This window comes from Pezoporus flaviventris, unplaced genomic scaffold (genome assembly GCF_033815535.1).
Source record: "Pezoporus flaviventris isolate CSIRO_AGI_PZ_B2104156 unplaced genomic scaffold, CSIRO_AGI_Pfla_v1 ptg000015l, whole genome shotgun sequence".
NCBI lineage: Eukaryota > Metazoa > Chordata > Aves > Psittaciformes > Psittacidae > Pezoporus > Pezoporus flaviventris.
Genome location: NW_026892563.1, coordinates 24,406,669 through 24,423,443, shown reverse-complemented (window position 1 = coordinate 24,423,443; position 16,775 = coordinate 24,406,669). Strand labels below are relative to the sequence as shown.

General features: G+C 37.5%; 1 protein-coding gene across 1 annotated transcript in view; it reads left to right on the top strand.

Annotated features, from left to right (window-relative positions):
- The first annotated feature begins 9,790 nt into the window (after positions 1–9,790).
- Positions 9,791–16,775, top strand: part of LOC133269758 (uncharacterized) — a 139,474-nt gene continuing 132,489 nt past the window's right edge. The window contains exon 1 of the mRNA XM_061454423.1: positions 9,791–9,843. Coding sequence (XP_061310407.1) covers positions 9,791–9,843 — 53 coding nt within the window. The remainder of the gene's footprint in view (positions 9,844–16,775) is intronic.

Here is a 16,775-nt window from a genome sequence, read left to right as displayed (position 1 = left end):
TTGAGCGGGATGTGTTTTTTTTTCTGTTTCATTATTTAATGGAGTTGCTCCGTACCTACAGTGAGGTATGTAAAATCAGCTTGTGAGCTAAAACTCGTGCGTAGTATTTTGTATTCAACAGTGCATTCAGCTTTATGCTATAAGTGTAGCATATTGCTGACTTTGAATGCTCTGGCATACAAGACAACTCAGAACAGGGGCATGACAAGTTTTTTGCAAACAGTATTCTTTGTCCCTTAGCAAAACAGTAGGTGTCCCTAAGTGTGCGTCTGCAGAGTTATGCAGAATGTCTTGTGGATGTGGATGTAGGGTTTCATCCGCATAGGGTGACACTTTGGACCCTAGCAAAGAAGCTGCAGGGAGCCATAGGAAGTCAGAAATCTGCTGTTCGCCTACTGAAGGGGAATAAAGAGGCTTCTTGATTAACTCCCAGGATGGTCGCTCAGCTGTAGATCTGCTCCAGGTACGCCACAAAACAGCTGTCATGGGGAATGAGCTGCAGAGGACTATGGCTGTGTGGGAATCATGGATGTGCTTTCTGATCCTCCTCCAGATGCAGTGGAGATTTTATTTCTTTCTTTTTCCACTATAATGGGCTTACACTGCAACCCAGCCCTTTGTGACTATATAAAAAATAATCCCATTTTAAGTACTTTAGAAGAAAAAAGACTTTTACTTAACAGACTGGCTTTTTCTTTAGCAGTGATTGAAACTACTATTAACAAAATGAAAAGAGTTATTTAAGCTTTATTTTGATAAATTGGTCATGGTTTGGGTATTGTTGTAGGAGTCTGACTGCAATTAGCAGAGCCAATATTTGAGTCTTGTTTCACCCCTAATTTGAGAACTGAAGTGAACTTGAAGCCTTAACAAGCAGAATAGATCTTGATAGGGACAGAAGTGTTAAGTTCTCACCTCCAAATCAGTCAATATTTGCAAGAACCTTGAAGAAGTTTAATTTACTTAATAAGGTGTTTGTTTCATTTTCTATGTTTCTGAGACAGAACCATCCACAAAATAAAAATTATTAAAAATATTAAAAAGTTTATAGCAGGAAAATCCATCTAAATCTTTTGTGTTTGTTCACACAAACACATCAGAAAGAAGAAGTTTGGTTCTAGCTGTACTTACGTGCTTACTTTAAATGCAGAAACTACCATGAACACCCTTTTTCCCCACAAAAATCTCCAGTTCAGTTTTAGTGGTATCTGAACTACTGGTGGATAACTTCTTCTGGGTTTTTTTTTTGCATTAAATATGACTTCATAGTCTTTTCAGATTAACCCTGTTCAGCTGGAAGTACAAACTACAAAACAAAACAAAACAACAAAACAAAAAAAAAAGTTAAACATTGTTTCAAATAATTTCAGAATTTTCAATAAAATTTAGAGGATTCTGTTGGCTATTTATGCACATGTTTATTACTCATCTTCTTCAGTATTCCTCCTGAAATATATGTTTTAGAAAAATACAAATGATTTTATTTAACACTTATTTAGATTACTTTATTTTTTTGAGTTGTGTGCAATGTAGTATAACTTTCATTTTGGTTTACCTGCATAATGGAGCCAGAACCAGACTTGTCTTACAACATGCTGTTATTTAGTTGTGAGGGTAGGAGTGTGTCCTTCTTGAATAGTGCAAGTTCTTGCATGTTTGTTGCTTTACTTCTGTCATAAACAGTGTAAATATGTCTACCAGAGTTTTGCCACAGAGTGAAATCAAACCATTTAGGTAGGACTTCAGTGTTGGGCTGGCTGTGGTTTCTCCTAGGCACTCGGGGTGCTGCTGCAGTGAGGGCTATCTCCACAGGCACCTACCTGAAGCCTCCTCTCACTGCTAGTTGTGTTCTGCTCCAGCCCCACCACAGTTGATGCAAGGTCTAAGCATCCTTCACTTTATTTATCCATCTTTATATTTCAGAGAAGCATTAATTAGGATAGGCAGTCTAATGTCCATCTCAAATGTGGATCTTTTCTTTGGTCTTGGCAGCACCTGTATGAGCAGCTATCCCACCCAGGAGGTCTGAGTTGGAGGAACCAGTATGTCTGCCTCATGTCACTACATGCTGAATAGAGCCATTAGTGTCCTACAAACATTGGGGTCACTCTATGAGCCTTTTTTTGGCTCACCTGGTTGCTTTCTAGGAAAGTTCTAGAGAGAAAAACTGAGAAAATTAACATCTCCACCCCTCCAAAAGTGATGTATTATGATATAACTGAATCTACCTTGAGAAAAGAAACCTGATTCAAAGCCAGAGAGCTGTGGATAGCTGAGATGCTGGTAAAAACAGTTGCATGCTAGAAGGCAGGAATTTGCAGCTCTAAAAGTTCACTGGATACATTCATTACTGTGTCTGTAACCAGTTAAGTATTTTGCTGGTGTAAGTGTATGAAGCCCATCACAGCATTCTACTTAAAAATGCCATAAAAACACTGTGCAATGTTGTCCTGAAATATCTTGATCACAGAAATGTGATTATCCCAGTCTCCCCAGATTTTTTCATTTTTCTTTTTACAGAAAAGGGTGTGGAATTGGAGGGAAGACATTTAGGCATTGTCGTGGTTTAAGCCCAGCCGGCAACTCAGCCACACAGCTGTACATTCCAGCATTATTTTTGCTGACCTGACTGACATCTGCAAGACTAGGGCCAAAAAATCCAGGTTAATGATCTACAAACATACAAAAGCTTAGACAAGATCCCCAATCTCTTACTTTTAGCTATCGACAGGGCTAACCCTAGCACTGATGATAGCGTTGCTAAATAAAGATCCCCAGAAACCCAGTCAACCACAGAATCATAGAATTATAGAATAATGGAATCATAGAATTGTAGAATCATAGAATGGTTAGGGCTGGAAAAGACCTTAAGATCCCTTAGTTACAACCCCCTTGCCTTGGACAGGGACACCACACACTTGACAATGTCGCCCAAGGCTCTGTCCAACTTGGCCAAGAGCACTGCCAGGGATGGAGCATTTATCACTTATTTGGGCAACCTGTTCTAGTGCCTTGCCACCCTCATGGTAAAGAACTTCTTCCTTATGTCTAACCTTAACTTTCCTTTTTTAAGTGGGCATCAGCCCACCTCACAAACATGTCAAGGTCCCTCTGGATGGCATTCCTTCCCTCCAGCGTATCAACCGAACCACACAGCTTGGTGTCATTGGCAAACTTGCTGAGGGCGCACTCAGCACTCAGCACTCCCACTGTCCATGTCAGCAACAAAGATGTTGAACAGGATCAGTCCCAACACTGACCCCTGAGAGATGCCACTCGTTGCTGGTTTCCATTTGGACATCGAGCTATTGACTGCAACTCCCTGACTGTAGCCAACCAGCCAATTCCTTGTCCACTGGGCAGTCCATCCATCAGATTTATGTCTCTCCAGTTTAAAGACAAGGATGTCGTGTGGGACAGTGTGAAATGCTTTGCACAAGTCCAGGCAGACAATGGCATCTTTGCCATCTTTGTTCCTGCTTCCACCTGTGACTTTGAAGAAGTCCCAATACTGCAGGTTTTAATAATTAATAATGTAGACCTGAAATGAAAATAATACTTTGGAAGTAGGGATGAAACAAACTCTTCCCTTTTCATCTTTCCTCAGTGATTTGAAGGCAAACACAACCTCAGGCAACTTCTGAACTTCCATAATTGAATTGAATTCCTTGTTAATTAGGCTTTTCTCTTGCTATTGAGTTCTTTCTTAAATAATGCCTACTTTATAATGATTTGTGTGCACACAATAAATGTAGAGATTTAATAAAATGAAGGCTGTGGCTCCACATAAAAATATTTAGCCCTTAACTCCCACTGAAATCAATACTTCTGCAAAATCTTGTTATAAGTGACTTAAAATTAATACGCATAAAATTGGATTACTATTAAATGTTTAATGGATAAAAAGAGAAAACAACACTGGTCTCCTCTGAAAAGTGACTGTAAAAAATGTATCTTTAGAGCTGCATGATAATTGTCTTGTTACCTTTATGCTTTTTATATCCTATCATACCATACGTGCTTGGTTTGAAAAGAAGTTGGTGTTTGCAAGCTTTGTGAACTAGAAGGGAAACTTGCTTCGTTTCCTGCTTGGACTTCATCCTGCTGTATCCCCTAGTGAGAGTGGGGATTGCAGTTTATTTGTGATTCGCTAGAAGGTAAAGAATCCAAGTTACTTTTTGTTAACAATACTTTTGTTAACAATACACAAATAAGCGGAATAAGGAGAGATGAGCAACATTTTGTTGTTCTTAAAGAGTCTGTGACATAATTAATGAAGGAAGGAGAGCTGCTGATGCAAAATGTGCCTTTGTTTCCTCCAGAGCAGAGTCATGTTCAGAGTTTTTGGCTGGTATAGAATTGCTGGCATTGATGTCTGCATGGGTGTCCATCACAGCTTTGAGATCTGCTCAAACTCTCTTGCTGCTCAACTGCTGAAAACTTTCCTGCTATTAGATCTGAGCAGAGGAACTGGTTTATTTGCATTGGTCCAGAGGTGCAAACCCAGTGTTAGTGGGCTGTAGCTTGGACTAGGAAGATACATCCCATAATAAATCTTGAAAGCCCAGTAACAGGACTGGTTTGGACTAGGAAGGTAAGGCCTATGCTAAATCTTTCTGAAATAAGACAGTTGTTCTCAAAAGTCACAGACAGGTAGATGGCTAAGGAAGTGGTGCAGATACGATGCTTTTAACTCAAAGTTGCTTGACCCAAATCCCAGTTTTTTAAATTAAGATGAACTAATCTGGCTGCATCAGAAGGATGATAGTATAGCCAAGAGGAAACTATATTTTATTAGCAGCATACATTCTAGGGTTTATTGATAGTTGGGCTGATCTGACAGGGTGTGCAGTTTGTCTCTACACTTTCCCACTGCTGTTCATTGGTCTGTGACAAAATTCTCAGCAACATGGCCACTGGCTTCTCTTTTAGCGAAAAATGCAAGGCACGTTGGCCAGTACTATATGGTCCATATGCCAGAAACAACTGTCTCAGGTAAATGGAAGAGAGATGATAGAACCATCTTTCCATGTTTACATAGTCTTTTTCAAGAGCTTTTTTAGAAACGGTCAGCAATTGCATGTTCCCCATGTTTGTAACCTCAGTTTGTCATCTAATTTGCAATGTGTTTGATGATTGTGTCACTAACTGAAATCACGGTGAGCAGTAACCCAAATCTATAGTGCTATGTGATGCTGAGTCCTGTGAAAAAAACTGAGCTCATGTGACCCTAATTAAGAACTCGCTTTTCAGCTTGATCTCTTATCACCATCTATGACAATGTTATTCCTCAAAAAAAAAATAAAATAAAATTGCTGAACTTGAGTTGCGCAGTTTTTGAAAAACAAAGGAATCATGATTACAGTGTATAGACCATAGCAAAATGCTGCAGGTTTTTTGCCAGGATTTCAATACTACTCCATGAATGTCTCTCCAGACCACATGTTAAACAATGAAATTCATACAAAACACCAGCACTTGATTTTTTTGAATGTCTTTTTCTACAAGGAATGAGGAGGAGTTCCCATGGAGAAATATTAGTGACTAAGCAATTAGCAACTATAGTATATTCTATGCACATGAAGAAATAAATTTTACTCAGGCAGGTTAATATTTGGCATTTTCTGATGATTCTGTCAATCATGTTACAGTCTTAATGTTCTTTTCATGCTATATATATATGTGAAAAGTTGCAAGAAGCAAATGAATGCCGTGTATTAAAGTGCCCTGAAGAACTTTTAATGAGAAAAGCATTTTTTTTTTAACAAGATGAACACATTATAAATCTGAGTAACATTTAAGGAAATAAAGATAGCTATGTTCGTATTTGAATGAAGAGATACAAAAGTTGATATTAACTACATAACAGATACCTTTAATCCTTTTGAACAGCATGCAGTATAGTATGCCTAATGGTTTTAGTACTATGTTTAAAGATGTAATCCTGCCACACAGTCAGGACTCTTTTCGGAAAGCAGTGACTTAATATATTTTAAGAAAAAGATATTTGTTTAGTATGACTTTCCTGCTTGCTATTTCTATATAACAGTAGCCATTATTTACTAATTCGTCATAAAAAATATGAGAAAGAAAAATAAATTATAATTAAACTTTTTTTTTCTTTTACAGATTTATTTTGCAATGCATTCTACTTATGCTGGTGAATTTTGTTTAACTGACTAGGTAAGCAAATATGCATAGTCACAGGTTTTTTCACAAAAAGTTTTCCAGCCATTCAGCAACTAATACTGGGATACTGGTGTTCTGTGTTGTTGGAGAACATTTGCAAAATCTGTTATAAATGTTGAAATATTCAGAGTTCTGTAATTTTCAATTACAAGAGGAGTTTATTTTCCCCAAAGAAATTTTATGGAAAGTATTTATTCCATATCTCCCTTCATCTTTTCTCTTGTTGTCCTAGTTTCCTCACACTTTGCGTTGATATTTGTTTATTTTCAAAAGCTTACAAGTTGAGGATTTTTTTGTTGGGTGCTGTCAGTCTCCTTGGACCTACCAGAATACCAGCATTGCAAATACGAGTGTTTGATATGAACTCCAGAGATGGTATTTTAACTGTACAGGGAATGGCACAGCAAAACTAGAGTAGTTGTTGGGAAGTGGAGATGGCTTTGGAAATTTATGAACACCATTTCTGCAGATCTGAAATTAATAAAATTCAAGTATGAAATGAATGAAGTTAATGGTCTGGTTTCCTAACTACCAAAAATTAAGTGTGAAACACCAATTTACAATCTTACTTTGCATAGGTTGGTAGGCTGGCTTGTATGCTTTACCTGTGGGATTCCAGTTTGATTGGCCATTGTATGCTGTAGTTACAATTTGCAGAAAACACTTTTTTTGCTATCTCTTTTATCGTTATGCGTTTTAATGAAGGAGTTGGGCAATATAATTTGCATCAAGTAAAGCTTTAACATTGCCTACACCCAATTTGATCATTTTTGACACTTCTTACAGAGTGATGGGATACCTTGTTGGGAAAGAAAAGGGCAGACAAAATTTATTAAAGATATTGTTTTGTATGGAATATCTTTTTCACGGTATACAGATATGGTTTGCCTTATATTTAAAGTTCTTTTGCCTTTCAATAGACTCACGTTAGCCCTGCTTAAAATAACTAAATACAGAAAAAATAGTAAATAAGAACATGGTGTTCCTATGCAAAGTCTTTGTCTTGTTTCATGCTGAGTTGTACCGTAGCTCTAACACTTGATCAATCCTGTTTTAACCTCATCTTTATTTTAGATGAAGTGGTCCCTTATAATCTTCTCATCATTCTAAATTCTTATAATTTGGTTTTTCTGTGGTGCTGCCAATACCTAGTAAGCTTTCTCAATATCAGTTCACCAATGAGAAACTTCTCACCATTAGATCTCAAAAAATCTTTTCAAACCAAATATTCCCAATATCTTATTTCCTTTAAAAAACAAGACGTAGATTTCATCTGGTGCTGTCTTTGGGGTTCTCTTTGTTTGATATTCCTGCATTTTGGTTGCAAATTAGTTTGCAATCAGTCCTGAAGCAGGGAGGGAAATCTTGAATTAAAAAACACCTAGTGATTTCAAAAGTTAATCTTGGGGACTTTTCAAAAGCATTTGATATTAAAAGGTTGATGACAAAGGAAAAATAATCAAGGAACAAAACTGCATTTTTTATGTTTTAATTTATTTTTTTTTTCAAATCTGGGCTGTCCTTTTCTGGATCTTCAATATGTCCTAATTAATCATTGCTCAGGCTTGAAATTTTTTTATGGTATTTAGAATCATAGAATCATAGAATAGTTAGGGTTGGAAAGGACCTTTGGATCATCTAGTTCCAACCCCCCTGCCATGGGCAGGGACACCTCACACTAAACCATCTCACCCAAGGCTTCGTCCAACGTGGTCTTGAACACTGCCAGGGATGGAGCTTTCACAACCCCCCTGGGCAACCTATTCCAGTGCCTCACCACCCTAACAGGAAAGAATTTCCTCCTTATATATCCAATCTAAACTTCCCCTGTTTAAGTTTGAACCCATTACCCCTTGTCCTATCACTACAGTCCCCAATGAAGAGTCCCTCTCCAGCACCCCTATAGGCCCCCTTCAGATACTGGAAGGCTGCTATGAGGTCTCCACGCAGCCTTTTCTTCTCCAGGCTGAACAGCCCCAACTTCCTCAGCCTGTCTTCATACAGGAGGTGCTCCAGTCCCCTGATCACCCTTGTGGCCCTCTTCTGGACTTGTTCCAACAGTTCCATGTCCTTTTTGTGTTGAGGACACCAGAACTGCACACAATACTCCAGGTGATGTCTCACAAGAGCAGAGTAGAGGGGCAGGATCACCTCCTTGGACCTGCTGGTCACGCTCCTTTTGACGCATCCCAGGATACGGTTGGCTTTCTGGGCTGCAAGCGCACGCTGCCGGCTCATGTTCATTTTCTCATCAACCAACACCCCCAAGTCCTTCTCCACAGGGCTGCTCTGAATCTCTTCTCTGCCCAACCTGTAACTGTGCCTGGCACTGCCCCGACCCAGGTGCAAGACATTTGCTTTTGCTTTTGCTTTTGAACTTCATGAGGTTGGCATCAGCCCACCTTACAAGCGTGTCAAGGTCCCTCTGGGTGGCATTCCTTCCCTCCAGGGTATCAACCGAACCACACAGCTTGGTGTCATCGGCAAACTTGCTGAGGGCGCACTCAATCCCACTGTCCATGTCAGCGATGAAGATGTTAAACAAGACCGGTTCCAACACTGATCCCTGAGGGACACCACTCGTTACTGGTCTCCAGCTGGACATTGAGCCATTGACCACAGCTGTTTGTGTGTGGCCATCCAACCAGTTCTTTATCCACTGAGTGGTCCATCCATCAAGTTGATGTCTCTCCAATTTAGAGACAAGGATGTCGTGTGGGACAGTGTCGAACGCTTTACACAAGTCCAGGTAGATGACATTGATTTTATTCAAAACATTGCAATATATTATTATCAACAACAAAAAAAAAACCTATTAATATTAGAATTTTAACAGCTCTAGCAAAAGGACAGCTGTTGACAAGTTCTATTCTTCTTCTTCTACTAAGGTGTCTCCTAAAGAGCTTGGTATGGCATTTGCCATCAGGTATAAACTGTCATGAAATTGTAATGCTTAGATTGGTTTGGAAGAATAATTGGTTATTCATCAATATGAGAAATTTGAGAAAAGAAATAATTGTGGCTCAAATAACAGATTTTTTTTTTTTTAACATTCTTTCTTTCCTTAAGTATCATTCATCACTTTTCTGGAACAAACCCCAGTATAATTATGTCAGATTTCTCCAAACGTATCTTTAACAGAACAAACATTTTCTTTTATTAAAAAAATGAAGTCAAATCCATCTGCATCTTCTAAACTGCATTTTTAGTGAAAAGCTATTTTCTCCCTGCCTCTTTCCTGTACTTTCCATACCCTTTTATTCCACACCCTCACTCCCAAAGATTTCCTAGTCTATGTTTCTGGATAAAATATGTCTGTAAGTCAATGACATTTTTTGAAAAAACAAGTCCAAAGGCAAAGATTCAACTTCTAAAAGAAGTTTCATAGTTACAAAACATTTGCTCTCCCTACTGGCTTTGTTTATGGGCCTTTTATGTCCTTAATGGTGTTGATTGTAGCCTTCATGAAGTAGGAAAAATGAACTATAGTAGATAGTTCTGCTCCATGGATGTAATTTATCTTTGTATGTATTTTGCACATTTTCCATGAACTAATTGGATCCTAGGTTACGAACATGTCTGTGACGAAGTAAGGGAGGATATGAGTGATGATGAGCAGCTCAATGTTGAGGATGGTGCTGATCTTTTCTACTGGTAATGAAATTAGAGCTGAGTTGTCACCTTTTAAATCTCTCAACCAACTTAAAACATGAATCAAAGTATTTTCAAGATTATTTATGGGTTTGATGAGCCCCCTGTTCTGTTGGTGTTTGTGGCATAGGGTGTTGTGAGCCTGAAAGATTGCGTAGTGACTGAGGCATTGGGTTGCTATTCCAATACTGTGCAATAATGGAATTTTCTGTACATGTGGTCAACAACAAAACTTACAAGAATTAGCTCCCTGACGAAAAGCTGCATTTTGAAGTTTGTAAGCCTACTGGTATTCCTAGAGGCTTTGAAACCCTGCTTGGTATACAGCTTGTGGACCAGAAATTTTCAATATGGACTTAGGAAATGCAACATGAAAATGATAATTTTTTAATTCTTTTACTTAAAGTCTGCATTTCATGCACTTTTCAGCTACTGGTGTCACCTTATATTTTCATTACAAGGGGTGAATTTGCAGTCTATATGAAATACTAAATAAACTCTAAAGAACTATTTTGGGAAAAAATATTTAAAGTATATGCCAGAATAGCTCTGGTAACTGGCAAGAAAATTCATTGAGAAGTTTTTAATACTCCAACAGTGCTTGAGCCTCTTACAGAAATTTTAGCAAGTTAGGACTACCCTAGCACATCAAGTTAGTGGCAGACACAGAGGACGTTATAAGGAGCAGTCATTGGAAGTGAAAATTGAATTCACAGTTTTCATACTGGAAGTCTGATTGCTGGTGTTATGCTTGAACAAAACCATAGGATTCAGCTAATCTCTCTCCATTCAGGTTTCAGATACATACAAGCATCTGTTCACAAGCAAACTATAAACCACAGGTATAAAAGCTAGAATAAAATAAACCTATGACTGTCTATTAATTGTGTTTCACTTAAGCCTCCTTTGAAACACCTGGTCTTGCCTCTCTCAAAGACCCAGTACTGGAATACTGAGGTTTCATCCCAGTTTCTGTATTGTTGTTATTTTGAGGTCTTGTATGGTATAAAACTGTGTGCTTATTTCTGAGCATAGGGGTGAGTTTTTTACAGAATCAAGACAGATTAAATAATTTCCAGTTGCCGCTGAATAATTAGCAACAAAAGCAGATTCTCAACTAAGTGCTGGAGTTTGCATGCATCCATACTCAGATTTCCATGTATTTCTAGGCAAGAGCAAAATGTCCTTTAAAAGAGTATTGTTATTAAAAGAATGCAATTTCATTCATGTGCTAATAGTTTTCACTCCTGAAAATAATTTAATTCAGAGATATTTCTCATAATGCCCAGAAGTAAATAATTGTTCTTCTGAGCCCTTTGTTTTAATCGATGACAAAAATATACAAATGTGTATGTTTTCAGACAGGCTTTAAAAGAAGCCATTTGTCAGGAGTACTGTTTCTTTTTCAGATTGAGTGTGCAAGAATATGAAGGAGTTTAGTACAAATAATTATAAAAAGATTGCTTCTGGATCTCACTATAACTAGTGTGGCATTTCAGTTCACTAAGAGGGTATTTCTCTTCAGTTTATGTCAATAATCATCGAATCATAGAATTAGCTAGGTTGGAAAAGACCTTTAAGATCATCCAGCCATTACTCCAGGACTGCCAAGTCCACCGCTAAACCATATCACTCAGGGCATCTACCCATCTTCTGAACACTTCCAGGGATGGTGATTCCACCACTTCCGTGGGCAGTTCCAGTGCCTGATAACCCTTTCAGTGAAGAAATTTTTCCTAATACCCAATCTAAACCTCCTCTGGTGCAGCTTGAGGCCATTACCTCTTGTACTAATGGAAGTCCCCAGAACTCCTGTTAACTTTATCTGTAAATTTTCATTTGTGGTGGTTTTATTTAGTTAGTCCTAAATTCACTCCTATTTTCCCTCTGTGTGTAGTAGCATCTACTGGTCAGCTATGCCAAGTCCTGTGGGTGACTTGGATGGGAAATATCTCCAAGGTTTTTGCTACTATGGATTGACTTTCTTGAGGGTGGTAACACATATATATGCCTTTTCCCAACAGGAGGTTATCATCAGAAATCCTTCCTTACTTTGATCATGCATTTTGTGCATCCTGGGTGAGATGATGTGCCTGCACAGGTAAACCACAATAGTAATAGTGGATCAAACCCATCCTGTGCAGCTCTCACCTTGGCTGGGAGAGGAGCTGCCTCTGAAGAATAAAAGCTGTGTGTGATACAGTTATCATACAGAAGGCTGATTAGAGAGCCTTTGTTAGCAAATCAGGACTGTGGTCCTGGCCAGCTGTGTATATTCAAGAAGTCAGGATCCAAATCCCTGTCTCTCTTCAAGTAGATGTACCATTAAGCATTCTTTTTGTCTTTCTTAAAGGAAAATAAGGAGTTTCTTCATGATCTTTTGAAATTAAATACAAGCCTTAGAATAATAGGTTCTAAAGTCTGTGGAAGATACAGTGTCGTCTCTTTTTGTGCTGTCTGTAGACCTAGAAAAGTCTAACCATATAGAACTTCCAGCTAACTAACTAACCGATTTAAATATTTTTAATACCCTGTGTGGAAAGCTCACATACTAAGTTGTTAGTAAATACATATATAGGCTCCAGTCTTGGTGCTACATCCAGACAGAGAAAGGCCTTGTTTTCAGACAAGACAGATTTTAACAGATCGTCATACAAGCACAGGAGGCCACTTGCAGGGTCAGGCTCTCAGCAAACTTAGCAACTATTTTCTCTTGCCATCCATATTGAACAGTTTGATAATTTTGTTAATGCTTCAGCTGTTGAATGTGAGTATGAAAGAACTCCTCCTTTCATGCTCTGTTTAACTTTGTCGTTTTGTTAGTTATAGAAGAGGTTTTCAAAGACTTGTTCTAACTTCAAACTCTTGGGTATTTCTAACTATGCTTATGAAAGCAAGAATATCTGAGACTCAAAAGTAAGAATCCAGTCTTTTTTCATTAAATCTTGTAATTCATGTAATACTCATAGGATTGTTGCTACAGTAGAAGGAAGCCTGAAAAAAATAGTTTCCTACCTAATTATTCTAAATGTAGGCAATTTAAAAGCAAGTATTTAAGGCAATTGTCTACAACTTTGTTCTTCATCCTACATTTTCTTGTTTTTGTAATGAAATGCCAAATGAAACATAAAGTATCTATCACCTGAAGTAGACTCTGTGAGTATTTCAGAGGAAACATCTCACCAATTTGATTCTGTAGAGCTTCAAATATACTTTTAAAACTTGGTCAGGCAGGTAAGAATAGGATAGTGTATGTAATTTTTTTTTTTTCCTCAAATACCTCCAGACAAAAATATGTCAGACAGAAGTTACAGGAGCTGTGACCTACAAGCCTCATCTTGGAACAGTAGAACTATAACTATTGTGGCTTTGACATTTTCTCAAAATTACTGGGTGAGATTCTAACTTGTTTCATGTTTTACAGTATCTTAAAAACTGTCGTACATCCAAAGGCTTAGTTTTAAGTAGTATTTCCTGGAACATTCAAGAGAAATTTTATCTAAATATACCAGTAGTATTATTTTGTATTTTGAACTGACATCTTCAAGAAGTTATTTTTATTACTGAATCTTTTATATCTGAAATTATTTGCTTTGTTTTCCTAATATATAGCAAAAATTAACAGCTTATCTACAATCACCTTTAGATTTATCAACAGTTTCATTTTTATAACCCTCTCTGGGAGGAGTTTTTACACACTACTGACAACTTTGTTTTCTGATGTACTGGAATGCAACTAAGCAAATAATCAGGAAGAAAAACGTAGAAAGGATAAGAAGGAAAGTTTTGCTAAAAGTGAGTTAAAATATTTTCCAGACTTTTTACAACAGCCCTGCTGGAAACACCAGCAGCTATAATAAATTAAAGTTGTTATATTATAGTTCTGTGTGGCAATTTGGTATTAAGACAGTAATATGTTCCGAAGTTTTGTATTTTATTAACTCACGATGGAAACAAAAGCTTTTTAGCAAGTACATCTAATTCTTCATGAATAGAAACTGTACTATAAAGAAATTATGTTCTAACGAAGTTACTTATGTTACAAAGTGAAACATATGAAAGCTAGAAAACGGCAGATTTATATGTCTAAATCTGTTTCCTAATATCACTCTGACTAATATCACAGACTGAATGTGGCAAGGGCCTGTTACAAAATGACTGGGTTTGAATGCGTACTTATAGGTAGGTCTTAGTCTCATTGAGACTCTGTGACTGTAAGCTTTTCTTCATGCTTTTAAGAGAAAAAAAAATAGAAACCTTAGCTGTTGCAAGGTATTATTGCCTTTAATGGTGTCTCATGTCTTACAAGAAAAAGCTCATGTGTATGTCAGCCTGGATTTGTGGTGCAATTCCTGCTTTCCACTGCAGATGGAAATTCCAAAATACTACCATCTAATGAGAAAGACTTTGTTCACATTGATAACAAGACTAGACACGTACAGCTTTGTGGGGTTTTGGAATAAGTATATCCTATTCATATTCATATTCTTTTTGGAATAAGCATATTCCATATTCATATTATGCTACTGAATAAGCATAATATTTTTAAAACAGAAAAAATTACAGCCAACATTTCACATGTATCTAATGATGTACTTAGGGAAAAGTGGGAACTGCGGAGTGGAAGAGGTAAAAATATGTGCTAGGAAGTATGGAATACCAAGGTTTAAGGACATATGTAGAGCATATGCTTTGCTTCATAATTCTTCCTCACTGAAATTTTTTGTCGCTTTTTAAGCTACTCAGTCCTATTTCTAAATTGTTCTGTACACCTTTCTCAGCTCTTTTGCAGCTCATCCATGGATGCTTATTACGTATATATTTACATATGGACTTCTAGTACATATATAACACGGATTATCCAGAGGAAGAAAAATAATTTAAGAAAGAATTTGGGTGGGAAAAGTATGGAAGGGGCCTTAGAGCATTCCTTCACATTGCAGGGTACAGTTTCCTAGGACATGATTTTTTGGGGGTTTCCAGTTTTTCTCCACAAACTGATGTTTCTTCATGTCTGTCTGGGTGGACTTGCTTTTGAGCCACTTCCTGAACTGAGACTCCAAATGTCTGTGATAGAGAGATGCATATGTGCTAGATGGGGCCTATTGAATGTACAGATGCCAGACTTATTGAGAGTGACACTGCAAAATTAATATGTACACACTGCAATTTAAAGGATAATATTATGCAAATATTCCTAAGCATGACATGTTAAAAGGCAGCTACATTTTAGACACATCCATTAATATTTTCCCTCGAATATCAAGTACTTCTTCTCACCTGCCATCTCTTCCATGTTTTCTCTTGCTATGACGGTTAGATGTCATAAAGTTGTCATAACGCTGTGACTAGGCTTTTTGGTTAGTAGAAACTTGCATAATCTGCATTTATATTGTGCTCAACATTTTAAAAACTGTTTATACATTACAAACTGCATCTAAAATACATATTTTTAATAAGTATTTCTTCCTGTGAGGCAGATTATAAATTGCTTTTGCTGTTTCTAGCATACAGCATTACTGTGTTTTGCCCCTAAGCAGTATATTTTAAAAAAGGCTTAATAGCTCATACTGAATCCTGCTTTCACTTGCACTTCAGAAATTATGTTTATGCATACAGTGTTGTCACTCACTTTGTAAAGAAGGCAAAGATTCTAGGTGCTCAGGTTTTGATGGTGGCGATACTTAGCTCACAAGTCATCTAAACCTCCATTTTAATAGCACTGTTAAGCAAGAATGGTAGATTTCTTCCTCCATGGAGTTTTATCAGTGAGTTAGGTCACACTCGCATGATCACTTGCAATGCATCTTTAAAACCTTAGATCTGCTGCTTCATATTTTTAAAAAGTAGACATGGTAATATTAAAAAAAGTGTCAAGCACAGGTGGGCTGTATCCTCCTACTCGCCACCCCTGCCTATCTCACACTATGCTTTCTGTTCATCTTAGTTTGTGAATATTTTCAGTTCTTAACACCTGGATTTAAATGACAGAATTCCACACTTAACAGATGAATTGCCAGAGTCTATAAGCAGTCACAGCTCTTGCTGAATCTTGGTAACATTTGAAAGCCAGTATTTCATTTTTTCTGATTATGGGTGTCCATTAATATCCATTAAGTACCATGATTTCATTTCTCCCATCTGAAAAAATAACTGAAAAATCTCTCAAAAAAAGCCTTTGACAGGTTGGTTTCTTCTTGGTGGTGGTTAGATGGTACAGAGGCTTGGTGATTTCTTTATAGAGAAGCAGCTGCATATTTTGTTTCCAAGTCTTACTGAAGATCTGAAAGCATGCTCCTGTGATAATATCAGCCTTCCCTTTTTGGTGGGTTGTAACAGGAAAGTTATTGTCTCCACGAGCATCTCTTAGCTACAAAGGATAGGAGAGGTAGATGAAGATCCATATATTTAACATGCTTCACCAAACACTTCACACTGCCAGCTTGTGTTGAGCCTTTCATCGATCAACACCCCCCAAGTCCTTACCTTCAGGGCTGCTCTCAATCCATTTTCCACCCAACTTGTAGTTAGTGCAACATCTTGTAGTTAGCCTTGTTGACTTTCATAAGGTTTGTGCTGGTCCACCTCTCTAGCTTGTCAGTCCCTCCAGTGCATTGATTCCATGACACAGCTTCATCTTCTGTTCACATATACAGAAACCATCATTCTGGGCTACAATTCATTTAGACAAACTGTATAAAAACATTCATAGTTTAAAATCACAACATGACAAAAAGTACTGAATTAGGAAATCTACTGTCAGTGAAGATCAGAAGTGTTACTTGGCCTGGCTATAAGCCTGTACTAATAATGCATGTAATTTTAATGGCAGTATTATGAAAATATAGGTAGGTAGGTTAACATTTGAAGTATAAGCAGGTTCAATATTCTCTTATACACTTGAAATTATTGGATTTTATCTTTATCTGAACAAA